This window comes from Anser anser (assembly GCF_964211835.1).
Source record: "Anser anser genome assembly, chromosome: 19".
NCBI classification, from domain to species: domain Eukaryota; kingdom Metazoa; phylum Chordata; class Aves; order Anseriformes; family Anatidae; genus Anser; species Anser anser.
The window spans coordinates 7,831,148-7,851,871 of NC_139740.1; the positions used below are offsets into that span (position 1 = coordinate 7,831,148).

Sequence of the window (20,724 nt, forward strand, 5' to 3'; positions counted from 1 at the left end):
AAGAGGTGGGTGGAGAAGGAAAGCACTAAGACAGATATTAAGACAGATGTTACAGCCCAGGGAGAATGCAATAAATCCTGTTTTGGGAATTAAATTACTTCAATTTTAGACTTCTTGAATAATTATCAGTCCAACTGTAAGACGCTGCAGGAAGCTGCTGCTGTGGTTCTGTCAAACCACTCTGTACTCCAGGGCTCCCACTCTGTTTCAAAATATCTGTCCCACTTACACTCTACTCCCAGACAGATATTCCTAGAAAACAGTTTGTACAAAGTCTCCAGGTCTCTAGCCCAGCACCACTTAGAGTACAGCTCTTATGCAAGCAATCAGCACAAACACGAGTGGTTTTATTTGTTTAATTATTTTTAGTATCCTTCCACAACCAAATCTGCTTGAGAGAAGAAACATTTAGCTACTTGTTTGGATGAGAACTTGGCTCCTTGGTTCAAACAGTGTCTTTTCAACCAGGGCAGGCAAGTGGTAAGATCTGCAGAGAGACCAGGATGTTTGCTGCCTTTAAAAATAAATAAATGAGTGGGTGAGTCAGGCTAGAAGAAATAAAATATTCGTCTCCTTAACACGGATGTTAGTGAACTAAATCAGTGGTTTGTCAGTGAATGCTAAACCTTGGCATAGTCTATGGGGAGGAGAGATGGAGCAAGTCAAAAATAAGATTGATCATGGTTTTCTTGGTACATTTGGAGCAAGATGGTGAGGATTGAAGCAAGTTTTGGTGCTGCTGAAGCTGTGGGGCCAAAAGGCCAGGCTCGTCACGCAGTAAGGCTTGTGCTAGTATTAGGTTGAGTGGAGCTGCACAATTTAGGAGGGTGCAGGTTTTGGCCAGCTAGATGCCGGTGAGAATCTCTGCCTTGCTCATAAAAACCTGATAACCCAGATTTGTCTTGGGTATTTGGCACTCACTGGTAGCTCCCTGATGGGAAGAGTGAGCGGTGCTCAGCTTTGTAGACGGCTTAGAGAGGGTCAAAGGATCGCCTGGTCCCGCTGCCCATGTACAGGGGCAGATTTTAAATACTAAAGTAGAAAAGTTGTACTGAAAGTTGTCTTCTGCTCTGGAAGTGGGGATGGGAGCAGGGCAGGAGGAAATGTGCATGAGTATGTCTCCAGATCTAATATCTGCCTGAATGATTCATCAGTTATGTGGCAGAAAGACTGTCCTATGAAAGCTGAATCCAATCCTAACATTTGGATGGTACTATGGCATTGAACAGAAAGGCAGGGCACAGGGAGCCGTTAGCGTTGGCTCCAGTAAATCTTTTGGCATAGGCGGTATGTCTACAATTGTCTTCTCGATGTGACGTTGGATCTTCGTTTGAGAAGTCTCTCACGTACCCTTCAGGCCTGCTTCCCCTCTGTGAGTATGGGGCCGTTTCCCTCCTTCACTGTGGTGTGGTGAAACTGGGTATTTCTAAAGTGCTTTGAAATCTTGTGCAAAGAACCGTTACTGCAGGAACTGCAGGTACTGGTTGCAGACGTCCTGCTGCAGGACCTGAAAGTCTTGCCGAAATCCCTTGGGGCTGGTGAAGGGCTTCGCCCTGGAAGGACGGGGCTTGCGCCTGCTTGCTCAGGAAGGCCTCCAGCCAAAGGAGAGACCAGGCCCTCCTCAGCTGAGCCATTCTGCCGGGATTTCACTGTGAGCATTTCATGCCAGCTATTAGAAGGAAAAATATAATTATTTTTCGTGAATTCCCTTCTAGCTGGGGAAATGGACAGCAGCTAGGCCAGCTTGGCCCGTGCCTGCATGCCCCGCGTGTGCCTTCCTTCAGGGACTGCCGCGATTGCCCACCATTTCCCGTCAGTAGACGGTCAAACTGCAGTTTAGCAAAGCGAGGATGTCCCGATGTAAGACCTTGCAGCACCGGCCGCCTCTGTGAGCACAGCTGGGGGTGGCAGGAGGTGCGGGGTGAACTTGGGACCGAGCTGGTCCCGGAGCGGCCGCTGCCAGGAGCGCACCCAGCCCTCGCCGGTGAGCTGCTGGGGTGGGCTCGGGTGGTATCACTGTGGGCACCCCCAGGGCAGCAGCTGGCAATGGCTCGTGTCAGCTGTAAATAACACCCAACTGGGCACAGAAGTCGGGTTTTGCTAACACAAGCCACAATAAAAGAGGTGATTTCAAGCTTTACGAGCAAGCCTGAGTGACAAATGTGGGGTTTTGTGGGTTGGCTTGAAATACCAGGACAAGCGAGGCGGGGATCTTAATTTTAGGCAAGGTTTTGCTCTGCAGTCACACTTGCTATTACTCACCCGTCTGCTCCCCTGGGTGAGTCAGCTCAGAGAGCTGCCTGCCATCATGGGACCCAACTGGAAACCGGTATTTCAGCACCCTCCTTGCTCAAGGGCCACCGGGGAGAGGCCACAGCGGGACGTGAAGGAGCCACATAACTGCGAGAGCCGGGACGTGGATTGTACCTGCCGGCGGGGGCTGCCACGTACACGTGGACCGGGAAAACCTCTGCTGCGTCCTCCTGGCTGCTGTTGGGTGACGGCTTTCTGACACAGGTGGATACCGGAGCAAAAGGTATTGGCTTGGACTGTGCTGCTTGGATCTGGGCTCGGAGCTCGGTTCAGCAGATCCTGTCTATCTACATTTTTTCTTTTCCTTGCTGCAGCCTCGTCTCTCCTGCCTGGCTCTGTACTTTGCTCTGCAAGGGCTGCGTCCTGCCTGGGAAGCGGTTGCTCTCCCCGTGACACAGAGCAGCTGCCATAAACCTCGGTGTTTCGGCTTGTCCGCTTGGGATCTGCAGGCAGGGGGGGTCAGCCCTGCGATCCCTGCCTTTTGTCCCAGCGTGCTGCTCTGCGGGGGCTCAGGGCAGCTTCTTTGGAGGAGCTTTAGCATGTTTTGGAGGGCTCTGAGCAGTGAGGCTGGTCAATGATTCTGCACGCATGCTCCAGGCTAGGCATGAATGCACTCAATGCGCACCATGCTGGCGTGCCCGGACCCCAGTGTCAGCCCCAAATTCTCACAAGCATCCCCCTGAGGCTTGAGCATGCGCTATCGCTCCTGCTGCTCTGAGCCCAGTGCTGCAAGCCAGCAGGCGAAGTGGCCTTGAAATCTCTGTCCCCCCTTTGCTGGCCCTGCAGAGAGCAGCCGCTGCCCTGGGCTCGCAGCCACGGTGCGGGGATGAGAAATCCAGGGGCTGAAACGGATCTGATCTTGCTGGCAGAGCCAAGGTGCGGGTCTGCAGCACTCCCTGCTCCCTCTGCAGTGGGCAGAGGCCGGTGTCACGGCTGTGTTTGCTCTGTTGGGGCTGGGGACTGTGACATCTGGTCGGTGCCCGACAGCACAGAGCCCCCCTGGGCTCATCCTCACCTGCGGTGCAGCAGGAACCTCGTGCTCCAAACCCGTCCTGCTCCCAGGGAAATGCAGATTTCGCAGCTGCACTGCCCCGAGGGGGTGGCTGGAAGTCCCCGAGGCACTTCCCAGCACGGGGTTTGCCTTGACATCCCTCTGAAATGTCCCAGATGGGACTTGGCAGGGGGCTGTGTACCCCCCAACCAGCCACCACCGCGTTTTGCTAGGGCAGCACTCCAGCTGCTCAGGAGAACCTTTGAGAAGAAAAGATACGGGTTTAGGGGCAGAAATAACTGAAAGGCCCCGCACTAGGTGAGGAAGGGGACTGGCTGACATCCATCAGGGTATGAAACCACTGGTTCCAGGGCAGGCAGCATCTGGTGTCTTGGGGCAGAAAGTCCCTGGGGGGGAGCAGGAGCCGCCCTGGTCTCATTTTGAAAGTGCCTTCCGCCACCGTGCCCTGTTCTCCTCCGCCTCGGGCTTCTGCTGTACGGCTTGCCAAACCGTAGCAGGCACAGCCTGGTTTTGCACAGTCATTGGAGCCAGTGTTTAAAAGGAGAAGTGAGGGAGGGACATGTTGAAATCAATTTTTTTGACCATTTGCCCATTTCCAGCCGAGAGCTTGAGATAAGGGTGAGGACAGGCAGCGTCTCCGGGATTATCAAGCCAAGAGGTAGGAAGATAAACTGCTATTTATGGCTGTGGAGGGTCTCCTTTTATAGCAGGTTTTCATTTAGAGGAAAGATAAACTTTAAAGAGTGCAATACTGCTTGCTCTATAGGGGCCTATTTTCTCTGGATATCCTGGGGTAGCAGCTACAACCCTGTGCATGAATTAACTGTGGACTTGCTTTATACTGGGGCAGCTTGCAGCCCCATGGGAGTATAGCCCTGTAGCCTATAAGGAAAAGTGTTTTCCTCTAGGATGAGTTGCTTTTAAAGGGAATTGAGAGGTTTGCTCTATATTGTGCTTGTATACGGTGTGTGCCCCTGACCGGTGTGCAGGAGGGAGGGCTGTCCTGGGGAACCCTGACCCGGTCCCTTTGGAAAACCACGTCCTTCGGCAGCACGGGGGGTGTCTGGGATGTTTTGCAAGGTCCTGATAATTTGGGGCACGGAGTTAACTGGGATTGTCTCTACTGAGCAGAAACCTGTGCTACTTCTGGTAGCTGCTTTTTAGGGCTTTTCTGTGTTTCCAGGATGAGGAGTAGTTTGAGGTGCAAATACAGCGAGACGTGAGCTCTGGTGTTTTCTGGAGCAGGTGTTTGCTGGTAAAACCCAGGGGGAAAAAAGGGCATTTGTTGTTATTGAAACCCGATCCCCAAAGAGCTCTCCTTTCACATTGCACAAAGAGGCCCCAAACCCTGTGCAAGCCCTGTCCTGTGCCAGTGGGACCTGTTTTATCTCGGGCACATTTGGCGACAATTTTTTAACAGAACCTGCAACACTGAAGCTGGATTTTGCTCTCTAAAATCTGCAAAACCACAGCACAGGCTTCTGGCTGGGGATTTGTTGTCTGATGCTCAGCACCATTTGCAGCTGATCGTATTTCTTCAGCCTTAGAAGGGGAAGGCAGGTGGATGGGAGGCTTAACTAAACTTTTACCAGTTGTTCTCTCGGTGCTGGGGGAGGCACTGGGTGTTCCTTTGCCCCTTGTTACTTTCTGCTGGCAAGGAGCAGCAGAAGGTGTGAGCAGCTCGGGGGGAGCTGGCGTGCTGTGCCTGCCTCCTGCCTTTATCTCTGTGGTTGCTCTTTGCTATGCCAGATTTTGCTTTTGCAATCAAAGCTGAAAGCAATCGTTTTAAAGGCATCGTGCACTTCACGTCTCTGCTTTCCTCTGACGACAGCGGGCAGTGGAGCAAGGCGCTGCTGTCCCAGGTCAATGCACAGCACATGCGCCTGGCGGGGCAGAGCAGAGCTCAGCACCTCTGCCATGTCCCCACCACCAGCAGGGCAGGGGACGCCTTTCAACTGCTTGCCCAAGGTGAAGCAAACACTAAACCAAAATTCCTGCAGGCTGGAAAGGTGTGAGATGAGGATGGTAGGGCTGGAAGAGCCCTGAGCATCCCTGCATTAGCGTGAGGTGGAGGCAAAGTGGTGCTGAGCCCAGTCCTGTGCCCCAGTGCTGCACAGGAGCCCTCCTGAAATGGGAGAGCAGGAGCTTGAGCAGCTTCTCTCGAGGCTCAGGGGTCGAGGCCATTTGGTGGGGATGGGCTGCAGCTCTTCAGGGTCTTGCTGTCTCTGCTTTGCGTCCCCCTGCCAGTGGAAATTTGCAGGAGGGACAGCGTGAGAGCTGGGCGAGGGCTGCACAGCCCTGATGGACTGTGACAGCTGAGCTCGGTAGAGACCTGAGCATCCCATCAACCGGCTTCTTCCATCTCCTTTCTCCATCTCCCCGTCCCCCAACTTCAGAGACCTCCCTTTGCCAACACAACTTGCCCTTGCAGGTTTGGGGGGGCAAAGGGAAGCTGGGGTCTCTCCTAAAGCAGCTACAGGAGCGCAATACGCTGGATTAAGGGAAGGGGTGATTGCAAGCAGGGGGGCTGCCTGCCTTCCCCCTCCTGCAGCCCCAGGTTGACTCAGCGTGCCGGGGACACCCCCACACCACCGGCGTCATCGCCTCATACCACTGTTACGGGGACAAACGTCTCGGCACAGTTTCCACCGTTGTGGTTTCCTGCTTGGACCAAACCGAAATCCCTGCCAGGGGACGCGGCACCCATGTTCCCAGCATCGCCACCCGCTGCCCCAGCCCGGGCTGGCCTGAAGCATCTCGTGTAGGAGATGCTTCATCCGGGAGGATTTGGGGGCCAGAAATACGAGGTGGTGGGAAGCTGCCTTCCCCCCGGTGCTGCTGCGCTGCCAGCCCGTGCCCTACCGATAGGCATCTCTGGGGGGGGGCACTGCTGGCGGGTGCTGATAGGAACCGTCAGCTTGCCTTGCGATCAGATAAAGTGTTTACAGGAACAAAAGCTGACAGTAAAACACCAGTTTCCTGCTGCTCGTTTTTCTCCCGGTGACCGGCCAGGGGAGGGGAGGAAGGCCGCGTGCCCCCTCCCGGCAGGGACAGCCCCGCAGCCGTCCCCACGCATGCAGTAACTGCATCGGTTCTCAGCCCGGCCTTCCTCGAGGTATTTTGGGTGCCACAGGGGGTTCTTGCAGACCCCCTCCAGCCCCCAGATGATTTCTGCTTTCTCTATGGTCCCCCACCCGTGCTTAAGGGGCACGAGGGCACACTGGGTCCCGAATACACACGCTGCAGGCCAGATCCTCCACGTACGTCACCACCCTCCCCCCCACCATCATCTTTTGCCTTCTTAGGATTACTTTTGCCCCCCCAAAAAAGTAAACTTTCTCTCATTAACAACTGCCGGGTTTGGATGTGACACTCTCTCCCACCCCGCCTGCACCCCAAGCACCGAGGGGCTGCCCCACGGGGCTGGGGGCGCCTGCGTGGCCCCGCTCCCCTCCCAGGAGGCCCGCGCGCCGCTTCCGTTTGCTCAAATGGCCACGGGCAGATAAGGGCTGTGGTTTCCTCTGAGCATGTGAGTGAGGGGAAGGGAGGCCCCGCTGCACAGCCTGCCTCGGCCCCGCTGAGCTTCGCCCCGGGATGGAGGCTGCTGGCGAGGTCCCCGCGGGGACCCTCCCCGGGGAGGAGGAGACCCCCGAGGTAGGTGCCCGCTTCGGCTCCCCAGGGGCTGGGGGCTGCACCTGGGGCACGGTGGCCCCAGAAGTGCTGGGATTGGGGGTCAGAGGGGCTGCAGGACCCCAGGGTGCAGTGCTGGGTGCTGGGGCTGGACAGGGGGAAGGTGCTCAGGGAGAGAATTGGGGCGAGCGTGCGGCCAGGCTGGGCTGGTGCTGACGTTGATGCTGATGCCAAGCAAGGAGCGGGGGTGGGAGCTGGGTGGGGCCGCATCCTGCTGCGAACCTGCACAGGCACCTGAGCTCTGTGCTGGTGCAGGAGGGTCCTTCAGCCGTCTCCCAGCTCCCTCCCATCCACAGAGCCCCAAAAAGCCCTGCTCTTCACCCAAACACCCCAAGCGACTTCCTCCGTGGCAGCCGGGCGGGCTGCATCCCTGCAGATGTCCCCAGGAAATGTGACCCCCCCCCCCCCAGGAAATGTGACCGGGGCTCTGCCAGAGCCAAAGGAGCCTCCGGGGGGTGCCTGGTGCTGCTGGGTGCCTGCAGCACGATGCTGATGAGCTGTGCTGGGGGTTCAACGCGCCCCCGAGGGACTTGTTCTCCCTCCGTCCCTGCAGAAAAGCTGGCCCACCGCGTCGCTGCCACCACGCACAGGCTGGGGGTGCTGGCAGCCGTGTCCGGGCCTGGATTTAAGCAACGCGTCTGGATTTCATCTGGGGTCTTGGCACGGGGATTAGCAGCAGCGAACACGTCGCGGGGGCTTGGCTTTATCTCGCAGAGTCCTGTGCTCGTGTGGGCGAGCACAAAGCAGCCTCTGGGGCAGCCTTCCCCGATTTCAGTGGGAGCTGCAGAGCCCCGACCCCACAAAGCAGCAGCAGCCCCTTGCCGCCCTCCCGTGCCGCCCTGATGCTGGTGGCAAGGCTCCAACCTTGTCCAGGGGGTGTTTGGAGACCACAGCCCCCAGCACGGGGCTGAAGCAGCTCCAGGGTTAAACCCGCTGCGGGTGGCGGAGCCCAGATGGCTGGGGGATTACAGCAGCCCTGGATTTGCCATAAGCAAATGGTGACGTTCCAGTGGCTGTATTTTTTTTTTCTTTCTGCTAGGAGGATCCCAAGGTCATTTGGGGCCCTGGGCTGACCTGGGGGTGGGGTTCATCCATCCCCCTTCCCACCCGCCCCCAGCATCCCAACCCTGACTGAGCCGGGTCCATACTTGGCATGGAGAGAACCAAGTGCATTTCAAAGATGTCCAAAAAACGAGATTAAGTTGAATTATTTTTTTGGGGGGGTGGTGTGGTGGTGTCACCCCATTGCGCTCCCAAGGGTCTCAGACAGCTGGAGCTGTCACGGCTGGCACATGACACCCATTGCAGTCACCCAGCTCATGGTGGCAAAGTCACGGTCACTAGACAAGGATGGGTGCAGGGAACAAATTGCTCAGCTGTGGCTGTGGCCGAATCCAGCCCAAATGCAGGACTGGCCCTGGGGAGGAACCAGCACATGTGGGCACGGGCTGAGAGCTTGGTACAGGGGCATTTGGGGCAGAGGCGGTTTAATTCCTCTACCAGCCCTTGCGGAGCTGTGCTTGGTGCAGGATGGCTGGGGTGTGATGCCTGACGCAGGGGGCAGCAGGGCCAGGATGTGCCCCGTTGCGTGGCTTGCTTTTCATTCTATCGGCTTTTGGAAAACAAATGCCATTGCTGGTCATCCGTCGAGTGGGGCACAGCTCTTCACGCCAGCAGAGAGAGGTTCAGCGTCACATTTCTTTCCTGCAAGGGGCTGCAGCCTCATAACCCCGCTGCTTTCCGATGGTTCCTTGCCCACGGCTGCCCTGGGCAGCTCAGCTGCCATTTCTTGTCCCCCCCCCCAGCCAGCAGGGCTCGGGGAAGCCCCTGTGCCCCCACCGATGGGTGGTGGAGGATCTGGTTTCATGCTTCATGCTGTACCTTGGCCATCTGCGGTGCTTAATGGCACCCTGGGGACAAGCCCACCCTGACCCCAATTCCCTGCAGTTTCCTCCTAAACCCTCTCCCTGCCTCCAGACCTGACGGGAAGCCTCTCTGCTTCTCTCGTTTCTCCAGATGGACCTGTCTCACCGCTTCTCCAAGCAGGAGGTACGAGCGCGGCGCTGGAGTGGGCTCCCTTGGGGGCATCGGAGGGGGACACCGAGGTGCAGGGGGGAGCAGAGCCTCCGGCTCAGGCTCCCCGAGGACGTCACCTTTGGGTGCCGGAGCGAGTGCACCCGGCTGCTGGCACCCCCTGGACGCGCCGGGGAGGAGGGCGAGTGGGGTGCTGGGTTGGGGGGGACACACGGGGTCCCCGGGGTGGTGGCGAGGGGTCGGTGCTGTCCCCACAGCTGGCCCTGCTCTACGAGGAGGTGCTTTACACCATCCGGCACCGCCTGGGCAAGCCCGAGCCCCACCACGTTGCGGACGCCCAGGAACTCTATGCCTACGTGCAGAAGGTGGGTGCAGCCCGCTGGGACCCCCAGTCCCATCCTGTCCCCCCCGTGTTGTGCAGCCACACTCGGAGGGGACACCCCTAAAGACACAGCAGCAGCATCCAGCCGCGGGGCTGGGAGCAGCAGCGGTGGGGGGAGAGCTTTGTCTTGGGCTCGGGGCGCTCAGCCCAAGGCTCTCCCAAATTTCATCCGGTCCCCAGCCCTGCCGCTGCTCCTTGCCTCCAGCTGGCTGCCGTGGTGCAGCGGGAAGTCCCTGGCTGCTGTCCAGCTGCTAAGAACAGGGCCACATCCGTCACCAGCCCTAATATTTATAACAGGCTTTCGGCATGGATGCGGAGGAGCACAGGGTCAGCATGCAGCGGGTCAAGGAGCTGGAGGTAGGGAGCAGGACGGGATCCCGGCTCGGGGTCGGTGCCTGGTCCCCGTATTCAGGTTTGGGGTGCCCTGTGGGTGTGAGATCCCGAGGCTGAGCCTGTTTGTGACAAGGGGCAGGTGATGGCAGGGTCCCGCTCGAGCCCTGAACTTCCTCTCAGGGTTGGGTCCCCAGGACCCTCCTTCACCCCCTGGTGCGCATCCAGGCTGGAGCAGATCTTCGTGGCTGCTTTTCCCCTAGGTTAAGCAATCTTTGCTTTCTTTCAGAGCCCAATTTTTTGTCTGAAAGCAACCGTGAAGGAAGCCAAGGGGATTTTGGGGAAAGACGTCAGCGGTAAGTGGAGATGGGAGGGGTGGCTTAGCCCGAAAGGGGACGGCTGCTGCTCGCACAGGGCTTGCACTGCCGGGCCCTTGCAGGGTTCAGCGACCCGTACTGCCTGCTGGGCATCGAGGCCAAGAGCCAGGAGCCAGCCCACCCCGACAGCAAGAAGCGGCTGAAGGCAGTGGTCAAGGACCTCATCCCCGAAGACCAGATCCATCGCACACAAGTCATAAGCCAGACCCTCAGCCCGGTGTGGGACGAGACGTTTATCCTGTAATCTGCTACCCCTCCATCCCGTCGCTTCACGGGGGGGGTCGCAGGGTGCTGGCTGGTTAACCTGCCTGGGTGGGATTTGGGGCTCTGTGGGGTGATGCCTGCGGGGTCTCGCTGAGTGTCTGACCTGACCCAGCCAGCAGATGCAGGGAGCTTGAAAGGGGTGGCCAAAATCAGTCTCTTAGGGCACTGATTTCCCAGGCTGCATGGTGTGTGCATGGGGCGGGGGGGAGTTCTCCATCTCCATCTCCATCTCCATCTCCATCTCCATCTCCATCTCATCTCCATCTCCATCTCCATCTCCATCTCCATCTCCATCTCATCTCCATCTCCATCTCCATCTCCATCTCCATCTCCATCTCCATCTCCATCTCCCTTATGGCCGCTGTTCTGCCCCCTTGCTGCTGGTCCCGCCGGTGCTGCTGGTGTGACGCCTTCTGCTTGTGCCTTGCAGGGAGTTCGAGGACACGGAAACGGCCAGCTTCCACCTGGACATGTGGTGAGCCCAGCCGGGGCAGAGTCCTGCTCCTGGCACGGGGCTGGGATGGTCACTGGGGTGGTCCTGGGATCAGCACCCTTTGTAAAACCCCCAAACCCTCTGGGGCCCCGTTTCCCTCTTGTTTTCACCTGCAAGCAGTCACTGAAAGCCCTGCGCAGGGCAGAGAGCCCAGGCTGGCTTTGCACAGCCCGGACTCATTGCCCAAGGCAAAAAGCAGCTGAGGACCGAGCCTTGATTTAATTTACGGCAACAAGCAGCATGCTTGCGGATTTGGGGCAGACAGCTGGTTTTTGGGGGTGTCCTCAGCCCCCAGCACCCTCACCCCCACCTCCACCATCACTGCGGTGCCTGAAGCGTGCTGCATCCATTTGATTTTCCTCCTTTGTCCTCACCGTGGGCTTTGCCACCCGCAGGGACTCAGACGTGGTGGAGTCGGTGCGGCACAAGCTGGGCGAGCTGACAGACCTCCACGGCCTCAAGCGGTGGGTGCCGCCACCCCGGCGCTGCTGTGTGGGACCGTAAATGGCTCGTCTGCCTCCTGGGTTCAACAACTGCCCCTGGGGGAAGGGAGGGAGGGCAGCAGTTCCCTGCTGGCCCCACGTTGCCCCGCTTTGCCCAGACTATGGCTGGCTCCAGCCATGGGAACCTCTTCACCCTCCTCGTTCCTGCTTTTCAGGATCTTTAAGGATGCTCGAAAAGACAAAGGGCAGGATGATTTCTTGGGGAACGTGGTCCTTCGCCTGAAGGTGAGAGACGTGACCTGGATGTGGGTGAAGCCTGGGGGGGCTGGGCAGGACCCCAGCCCTGCGGCAGTTCAGGTTGAGCCGGGGTTCCCAGCTCCCAGAGCTGCTCGGTGGTGGGCACCCTGGCCAGTCCTACACACTTACTCAGTGGTTATATGGCTTATTTAAAGTCAGATAATGTAGATATGCAGTGCAGCATCTTCCTGCGCCATTCCCAGTGGGAACACTCCTTCACCCCTTGCCTCTGTGCACACAGGACCTGCACTGCTGGGACGACCAGTGGTACCAGCTGGAGCCGCGGACGGAAACGTACCCCAACCGGGGCCAGTGTCACCTGCAGTTCCTGCTGACCCACAAGAGGGTAGGAGGCGGGGAGCAGGGGGTCCCCTTCCATCTCCTGGCAGGATGGGGCATCCCCAGCTGCCTGTCCCCTGGGCCCCATCTCGGGGACACAGGTCCGTGCCCCAGGACCAGGGGTGCTGGCAGGTTTTGGAAACAATCTCACCCCTCCCCTGGGCTCTGTGCGTACCTGCACCCCTGGGCTTGGCCTCAGGCCGGGTTTTCTGGCTCCATGCATTTTGGGTTCCTGCGTCCCCCCTCTCTGACCAGCTCCCTGCAAGTTTGGGCAGCTGAAGGTTGTTACACACCTGGCTTTCAAGCGTTGTCTCTTCCCAGAGGGCCACCACGAGCAGCCGGACGCAGCCCAGCTACACCGTCCATCGGCACCTCCTGCAGCAGCTGGTGTCCTACGAGATCCTGCAGCACCAGGTGCCGTGGAGAAGCAGCAGGGACGGGGTGGGGGCTTCCTTTGGCGCCCATCACATTGCCACAAGCTCTGCAATGTGATGGGGAGGGGGTCAGGAGGTGCCTGTGGCCCCGTGAACACACGTGGCCCTGGTGCCCGTCCCCGCTCAGCCCAGCCCGCTGCAGGGCACCTCACCCCGTGTGCTCCCGGCAGGCCGGCAGCATTGCCTGGGACGGGGAGCTGAGCCGGCACGCCAGCACCGTGCTGTACCTGCACGCCACGCAGAAAGACCTCTCTGACTTCCACCAGGTCATGGCGTGAGTGCCCCTCCTCGAGCTCGGAGAAGCCCTCGGCTTCCCCATTCTGGCCGTAGCCTTGGGGAGCCCCGCACCGTTCCCTGGGGGCTCACCCGGGCCTCTCCCTCCTCCCCAGGCAGTGGCTGGCGTACAGCAAGCTCTACCAGAGCCTGGAGTTCAACAGCAACTGCCTGCTCCACCAGATCACCAGCATCGAGTACCAGTGGGTGCAGGAGCGCCTGAGGCCAGAGCAGGTGGGACACCGGGGAAATGTGTCCCGAGCACCCACCCCGGGCCTTGTCTCGCAGCTCCCAGCCACGATTCCCTCCTTGTCCTACAGCAAGAGCAGGGGATTGTAGGGTGCATGGGTGCCCAGAGACCTCAGTGATGGGCTGCGGGGCTTTCCTGGTGGGCAGCCAGCCACTGGGACTGGGACAAATCGGGGAAGCCCTTCCCTTGGGGGATTTGTTCCCCATCTCTGCAGAGAAGCCCTCACCCTTTGCACTGATCTCGCCCTCCTCCATCACTGCGATCACATCAGTCCCAACCCCAGCAAAAAGGAGATATGACCCAGTTCCCGCTGGCTTCTCCCGGCCTGTTTTCCCAGGGCATCCCAGCACCCTGCTGAGACTCTGAATTATTCACGCGTAGCGATGTGGTTTAAGCACAAAGCTCGGCTCAGCCCCTCCACGAAGAAATTCCCAGGCACAAAAGGAGATTTCCCCACCCCTGGAGAAGATCAGGAGCCACAGACCCCCCTCCAAAATGGCACCGTGGTGCCACCACCAAGGACAACAGCGCGTCCCCTTCCTTCTCCCCAGAAAGCAGAGCTGGCCGAGTCCTTCCAGTCCTTGCTGACCTACGGGGTGTCCCTCATCCGGAGGTACCGCATCATCTTCCCCCTCTCCGTCATGAGGTCCACGGAGAGGCTGCAGTCCCTGCTGCGGTGAGTGCAGCGCCGGTGTCAGCGGCGCGCGGGGTCGTAGTGCTTGGCCACCAGCATGGACAAGCCTGGAAGCTGGAGGAGAAGCCCGTGAGAGCCCTTTCTGGCCCCCCCTTTCCAGGCTGCTGGACACCTAACTGCTGTGACACTTCTCCTGTCTGGCCCCTCACCCAGGGCTCCCCGTGGGGGATGTTGTTGGGAGGAGAAGGTCTGTTTGGGTAGGGTCTCCCGGGGGAGAGGCGTTGGTTCAGAGGGGCCCGTGCTGGGTCTCACCGATGCTTCTTGCTTCGCAGGGTCCTGGTCCAGATGTGCAAGATGAAAGCTTTCCGGGAGCTGTGCACGCTCAGCCCTGACCTCCCCAAAATGGTCTCCGAGGCGCTCAAGGTAGCGGCACCGGGGGGGTTCTCGCCCTCCCTAGCCCCAGAGGGGTGGCACCCTGCAGTACCCCTTCCCATCTCCACCCCCCGCCCAATGCCTACACCTCTCCTGCAAAGCCACCCGGACCACCCTGGGGGGAAAACCACCCGCATTTCTTCTGCTCGGTGGCCCAAGCCTCTGGTTCCCACCACGAGGAGCTGGGTCCTGCCCAGGGGAATGGGATAGCGGACGGGATGGCAGAGCTGGCTCCACCCTTGGCTTCTCACACCAGGGCTCCTCTCTTGCAGTCAGGCACGACGGAGTGGTTTCACATGAAGAAGCAGCACCTCAAGCCCATGGTGAAGGTGAGTCCCCATCTCGGCCTCTCTGCCACGGAAAGAAGCAATTTGCTGGGCTGGGGTGGGAGGCTGAGGGGTGGGATGATGAGACCTGAGACGAGGCTTTTGCAGTTTTCTGATCTGTCGAGGTATTTGGGTCTCCAGCAAGTGCACGCTTCATGGCGTTTTAAGCTGGAGACCCAAATACTGCCAGCTTAAAGCCCCATGAACCGTGTTACCTGCAAGCTTAAGGCCTTGGTGGGATGGGCAGGAGCAGGAGGTGGTCCCCTGCCCGGCCACGCAAGCATAGGGGGACAAAGATGACAACTTCTTGGTGCTCCTAATGTGGATCTAATGATAGCCTGCTACTCCACAAGAGCAAATCATAGAAATAAATCAGTTCTGAATGGAGCCCAGGTCGTCTCAATATCACCGAGCATCCAAAACAAACTGTTCCCTCTTTCACAGAGCATGGAGGAGAATGGCAAAGCTTTGGCCAAACTGCTTCTGGAGGTGATAGGAGATCTCCAGCAGTGCCAAAAAACCTGGAATAAATTCTTCATCAGGTAGGCCTTGAAGCTTGATCCCTCCTCATTCACCTTCCCTGGGACCAAGAGCAACAAGGCACTTTGATGCTTTGTTCCTTGGTCTTTGGGCTCCACGACTCCTATGAAAGGAGAAACCCAGAGGTCCCATCTCTGCCTCGCGAAGCTCTCCTCTCCGAGGGCACGGGCTGGGCGCCTTTGCTGGGCTGGGTTTGCTGGGCTGCGGCTGGCAGGCTCCTGACTGCCTGTTTCTCTCTCGCAGCACCCTGAAGTTGAATCTCTTCTCCATCGCCTATGTGGAGCTGGAGAGCCTGGTGAGCGAGCCGGGGCTGCCCTGCACTCCCGGGACTGAGGGCTGAACCAGGCTGAGATTTTGAGCCACCCTTCAAGCTTGGCTCCCTTGTGCGAGCCTGGGAAGGGAGCAAGCAGGGAACCTCTCCGTTTTTCCCTGCATACCCCTAGAGTGATTATCATTATTTCTCCATTTGCCTGGCCCAATGAATCTTCTGAAATTCCACCCAAAAGGAAGGAGGGTGCCCTGAGCTGACCCCATGCCTCCAGAAAGCCTGTACCAGACCCAGCCCTCCTGGCCGCCCCCAAAAACACCTCTGCCCCACAGCCGCCCCTTCTTCCCTTTGTCCCTGCCAGGTCGCAGAGCATGTCCAGGAGCAGCTGCGCAAGGTGGACAGCAGCATGTCCAAGCCCACGGCCGAGAGCCTCTTCCAGCTCTACCTGAACCTGCAGGAGCTCTATCGGATGAAGGACTTCCTCCCAAAGAGGTACCGCCCCCTAAAGGGGAGATGCTGGGGGGGAGGATGGAGCAGTTAACTCAGAGGGCTTCCAAACCCTTCCCTCTTGCCTCCACCGCTAATTACACCCTGGCAGACCAGGCTGTTGGTGTCAATGTGAGCATCACCAGGAGGGTTTCAGACCCATTTCTGGGTGGGATTGATGGAGACCTCACCTCCAAGCGGAGGTTTCTCCTTAGCATGTGCCTCCCTAGGGCACATTTTTTTTGCTTGTAAGACGGTAGCTCCATGCCATCACAGAGCACTTGGAGAAGCTGGTGTCTTCATCCACAGGGATGGGCCTTTGGCCCTGAGCGATTTCCACCAGTGGTTCAAGGAAGCCGTGCCCCAGTGGCTGCAGAAAGCCTACACCATCGCGCTGGAGAGGGCGCAGAGAGCTGTCCAGATGGACCAGGTAACCCGGGGAGGAGAACACCTCCCTGCAGCCCCTGGGGACTCACCGAATCCCTCACACACTCCCACCGGGGTCTTTTCTCCCTGGCTGCCAACCCCTCTCAGTCCTCACCCTTCAGATGGGGCGTAGGAAGGAGCTGACGAGGAGCCAGAGAGCCCTAAAATAAAGGAGCAGCTTTCCTGTCTGGGACGGCTCCTTCCCATACAAGCTAAGTTGTGTTTGCTGTCTCTGCCCGCCCCCCCAGCTGGTGCCCTTTGGGGAGCACAACAAGCACAGCACCTCCACCGTCGACCTGTCCACCTGCTACGCCCAGATCGTGAAGACCTGGCAGCAGCTCAACTGGCCGGACCCCGAGGAAGCCTTCATGATCATGGTGAAGCTCGTGGAGGTTCGTACACCCAGGCCTGGATGGCAGAAGCCGTGCCGGCAGGCACCAGCAGCAGGAGTTTCCTCTCCTGCTCTTGGAGCTGGGTGCTGATGGAAAGGGCTGGTGTCCCATGCCGACGTGGGGAGGGACCCCAGCCCCGGGGCGGTCTCCCATTTTGGTCTCGTTTTCTCCTTCTCCGCCCTGCAGGACATGTGCAAAATCGCCCTGATGTACTGCCGGCTCATCAAGGCCAGGGCTGAGGCTCTGTCGCTGAGCGAGCAGAACGAGGGCGAAGCGGCCAACAGGGTTGGTATCGGGGCAGGACCCACAGCTCGGGGGGAGGCAGGATTTGGCTGTGGATTCTGGGCAGAGGAGACGAGCGCAGCACCCAGCTGACATCCTGGGGCTGGCTTTCATGGGGATCAGCTGGCCCCGACAGCTGTAATCTTGGAAAATTGGGAGGGAAATGGTGTGAGCAGGGGAAGCAGATTAGGGATGGGGATGGGATGGGATGGGATGGGATGGGATGGGATGGGATGGGATGGGATGGGATGGGATGGGATGGGATGGGATGGGATGGGATGGGATGGGATGGGATGGGATGGAGGGGATGGGGTAGGGTGGAGTAAGGTGAGAATGGGGATGAGGGTGAGTGAGGATGGGGTTGGAGCCAGTGGGAGATACACTTGGGCAGTGGGACGCCCTGAAGCAGACCCTCCTCCCCAGCTCTGCATCGTGGTGAACAACATCAAGCAGCTGCGGCTGCTCATCCTGAAGCTGCCATCGCAGCTGGACTGGGCCCAGCTGGAGCGGCGCACGGGGGCCGTCATCGACCCGCAGCAGATCCAGCACACGCTGCACCACCAGCTCGACAGCACCGTGTCCTGCCTGGACCACGAGGTCCAGGACGTGGTGCAAGCCCTGGCCACCAAGGTGACCGCCTGCCACCAGCCTCACCTGGCCCGCAGCGGGGAGGCTTAACCCGAGGGGATGGAGATAAGGTGTAAGGGGAGAATGGGGAGGTAAAACATCCAGAGCAGGGAGGCTCGTGGAGGGATGTTGGTGCGGAACCGACGGGCAGGATGTGTGCTGGAAGGTGCTGTGGGGCTTCTTGGGGAGCAAAGCCCCAAGTATCCGTGAGACCCAGAAAAGGGGATGCTGGTGCAAAGCCCCAGTGCCTCCATGTGTTTCTCCCTGGCAGCTGGAAGCGGGCATCGCCAGACACATCCAGGAGCTCTCAGCCTCCAACGACACCCGGGAGCCCGAGGATGTAAGCTCCTGGCCCGGCCCCTCCTGCTGCGGGATGGAGCCCTCCAGACCCCCCCCTCTCCCAGCCGTGCCCTGCTGGATACAACCCCCCGTGCCCTCCCCAATGCCCCTCTCCTCTCGCTGCAGTCCATCATCCCCCTCATGAAGTTTCTGGAGTCGGAGCTGCAGTATCTCAACGAGCATCTGGTCCAGGAGAACTTCAAAAGGTGACCGGGACCGTGCCGGGGTGGGGGCCAGCAGCATTCCCCTGGCAGGAGCATCCCCCACGGGGCTCGGGGTCACCCCGCCTTGGGGCTGGGGGCTCTGCCCAGCAGGGTGAGCCAGTTCCCTGCGTTGGCTCTGGATATACCCCATGTCCCCCTGCTCACAGCCCCTCTCCCTCGACCCCACAGCCTCCTTGCTCTCCTTTGGCACCACACCTTGGCCGTGCTGACGGCAGCCGCGGGGCCGCAGACGTCCTCGACCCAGCGCTACAAGAAGCTGCACTGTGCCCTGAAGGTACCAGGGGCAGAGGGGGGGGTCCCCTGGGGGGGTGCCTGGGTGCCAGCTAACAGTGTCCTCCTCCCCAGAGCCTGGAGCTGTGCTTCCACGCCGAGGGCTGCGGGCTGCCCCTGGAGACGCTCCACAGCGCAGCCTTCCTGGTATGGGTGCTGGGGGGGAGGGGAAGGGATTTTCTTAGGGTGTGAGAGCCGGGGGGGCAGCATCCCCGGGCTGCAGCCCTGTCCTGGTGTCTGACCGCCCACCCCCCCATCCTCCCTGCAGACACTGGAGAGCCACCTGGCCCTCTGCTCCAGCACCAGCCGCAAGCTCATCCAGAAATACTTCAGCAACAGGATCCAGGAGCAGGTGGGAGTCAGGATGCGGCGCCCAGCGCCTTCCCGAGCCCCCTCCTTGCTGAGGGACACCACCAGGGCAGCATTTCCCCACCACCCTCCTGCCCACCGTGGGCTCCCCCAGTCCTGGGGCTGTTGGGAGTGGGTTTGCCCTGGCGCTGGGGTTTATTGCACCCCAGAGGATGCCCCTTGACCCCCCCAAGTACCCTATAACACATGCTTGGCTCCTGATACTACACTGCACCATGCAGCTGGATGCCAGCTCGGAGAAGTACGGGGCTGTGACCATCAAGGCGCTGTACCGGCCCTCGGAGCAGAAACTGCGCGTGGAGGTGCTCAACGCCGTCAACCTCATCCCACTGGACTCCAACGGTGAGCATGTGGGCTGGGGCAGCCCACTGCCCCGTCCATGTGCCCCGATATTTCCCGGGGCTCTGTCTTGGTTTGCTTTTGCACCCCATGAGGTGGATTGAGGAGGAAGGGGGTTATTTCGTGGGTCTGGGGATGCTGGTGTGCCAAGGGGACGCGGCAGTTTGCAGCAGAAGCCAGCAGTCAGGGCTGGCGGCTTTTTTCCTCCATGCAAAGCACACCTCACACACAAAAAAATTGCTTGGGCGATACGGGACAGTCCCTTGGGTTGGCTGTCATTTGGGGAGGTCCCCAGGAGATGTCACCCCCTATTTTGAGCCTCCTGATGGCTCCTTCATGCATGGGCCGGGTAGGGGATGCTCCAGCCGCCTCCCAGGACCATGGGCTGGGCCGGCTGCTCTGGATGATGCCCTGGACCCCCCCCAGCTACCCCAGCAGGAGGGGGCTGATGTCTACACCCCACCAGGCTCCAGCGACCCCTTCGTCCAGCTCACCCTGGAGCCCCGGCACGAGTTCCCCGAGGTGGTGGCTCGGACCACCCAGTGCAAGAGGAACGAGCTGCACCCGCTCTTTGATGAAGCCTTCGACTTGTACGTAGGGGTTGGCGCCCACCGGCCCCCACCTCCCCATCCCTGCAGCCCTGCCCCATGGAACTGGGTCCTGCGGTGGGATTTCACCTCCTGGCCCCCTCGGGAGAGGCCGAAAGGCAGCCCGGGGGCTCCCACAGGGAGGGTGAGCACAGTAGGGAGGGTTGGCTTCCCACCTAACATCACCCCACAGAAGCCCATTTAGAGTCTTAAATGGGAATTTTGGGACCAAGGGGGGTGGGGTGAGATGGCCCCACATGTCCCGCCACCCCTCCCTCAGCTTGATCCCCCCCGAGAAATGCCGTCAGGAGGGGGCCTGCCTGCTGCTGACCGTCTTCGACTACGACACGCTGGGGGCCAACGACTTGGAAGGAGAAGCCTTCTTCTCGCTCCGCCACGTGCCCGGGCTGGACGCCGACGAGGACCAGGCGGACATGGGATGGGTGCCCCAGACCCGCCTCTCGCTCACCCACCCCAAACCCAGCGGTACGGGGCGCCACAGCCCGGCCCGGCCCCGCCGAGCCCCCGCAGGCCTCCCCTCACATCTGTCCCCTCCTGTGCCGCAGGGGACGAGATCCTCCGGCTGCTGGAGTCCAGGAAGGGGGACAAGGAGGCCCAGGCCTTCGTCAAGCTCCGCAAGCAACGAGCCAAGCAGTCCAAGGAGACGGCGTGAGGGAGGCGGAGGTCCCAAAATGAGAGGGTCCAGAAGGGGACCTCAGGAGTTTTGACAGTGCCGGAGCCACCCACAGGGGCTGTGGAGACAGCGTGGGTGTCCCTGAGCCCGCAGCAGCTCCCAGCGCCTGCCTCACCCTGAGCAATGCCCCCCACGGGGCTCGGGAGGGTGGGCACACAGTATTTTATTTTATTTTTGGGGGGGGCGGCTCCTTTGCAGAGTAGCAACACTACACGGGGCTGTGGAAGTGTGTGGCTGTCCCTGCCGTCCCCCTCAGCTTGTCACCGCCGACCGGTGCCACGGTGCCTGGCCGTGTCCCCAGCCCTCTGCAAAAACCGCGTCAGGGCAGCGGGGTTTGGTTGGGGTGGGGTGACCCACGGCCAAACATGCCCTTTTTTTTTTTTTTTAATTCTTTATTTTTTTTTTCCTCATGGATAAGCCTTTTATTTTAAATTAAAAGCAACAAAGCTGGTGTGTTGGCTGAGTGTTTAGGGTGCTGGCTCTGTGCCGGGGGGGCGGGGGGGACAACCACAGGCAGTAAGACAAGGCCGTTCGGAGAGGGCAACAACACAGCAACAC

General features: G+C 59.6%; 1 protein-coding gene across 4 annotated transcripts; it reads left to right on the forward strand.

Annotated features, from left to right (window-relative positions):
• The first annotated feature begins 2,223 nt into the window (after positions 1–2,223).
• On the forward strand, positions 2,224–20,615 carry UNC13D (unc-13 homolog D). Of its 4 annotated transcripts, none has more exons than XM_083805516.1 (32): positions 2,224–2,536; positions 9,032–9,064; positions 9,307–9,414; positions 9,729–9,788; positions 10,051–10,117; positions 10,201–10,378; positions 10,833–10,877; positions 11,291–11,359; positions 11,554–11,623; positions 11,877–11,981; positions 12,296–12,388; positions 12,579–12,682; positions 12,798–12,915; positions 13,483–13,607; positions 13,898–13,988; positions 14,270–14,326; positions 14,768–14,865; positions 15,107–15,158; positions 15,493–15,623; positions 15,927–16,047; positions 16,292–16,435; positions 16,622–16,720; positions 17,141–17,347; positions 17,616–17,684; positions 17,810–17,889; positions 18,076–18,181; positions 18,253–18,324; positions 18,446–18,529; positions 18,768–18,888; positions 19,352–19,475; positions 19,753–19,958; positions 20,039–20,615. In XM_083805516.1, exons 2-32 carry the CDS (start codon positions 9,032–9,034, stop codon positions 20,143–20,145), a joined length of 3,144 nt encoding a protein of 1,047 aa, XP_083661642.1. In that variant the 5' UTR covers positions 2,224–2,536; the 3' UTR covers positions 20,146–20,615. The 4 variants fall into 4 exon arrangements, with proteins under 4 accessions (XP_083661642.1, XP_083661643.1, XP_083661641.1 ...); XM_083805517.1 differs by lacking the exon at positions 2,224–2,536 and adding an exon at positions 2,655–3,983; XM_083805515.1 differs by lacking the exon at positions 2,224–2,536 and adding an exon at positions 4,133–6,979.
• The last annotated feature ends 109 nt before the right edge of the window (positions 20,616–20,724 follow it).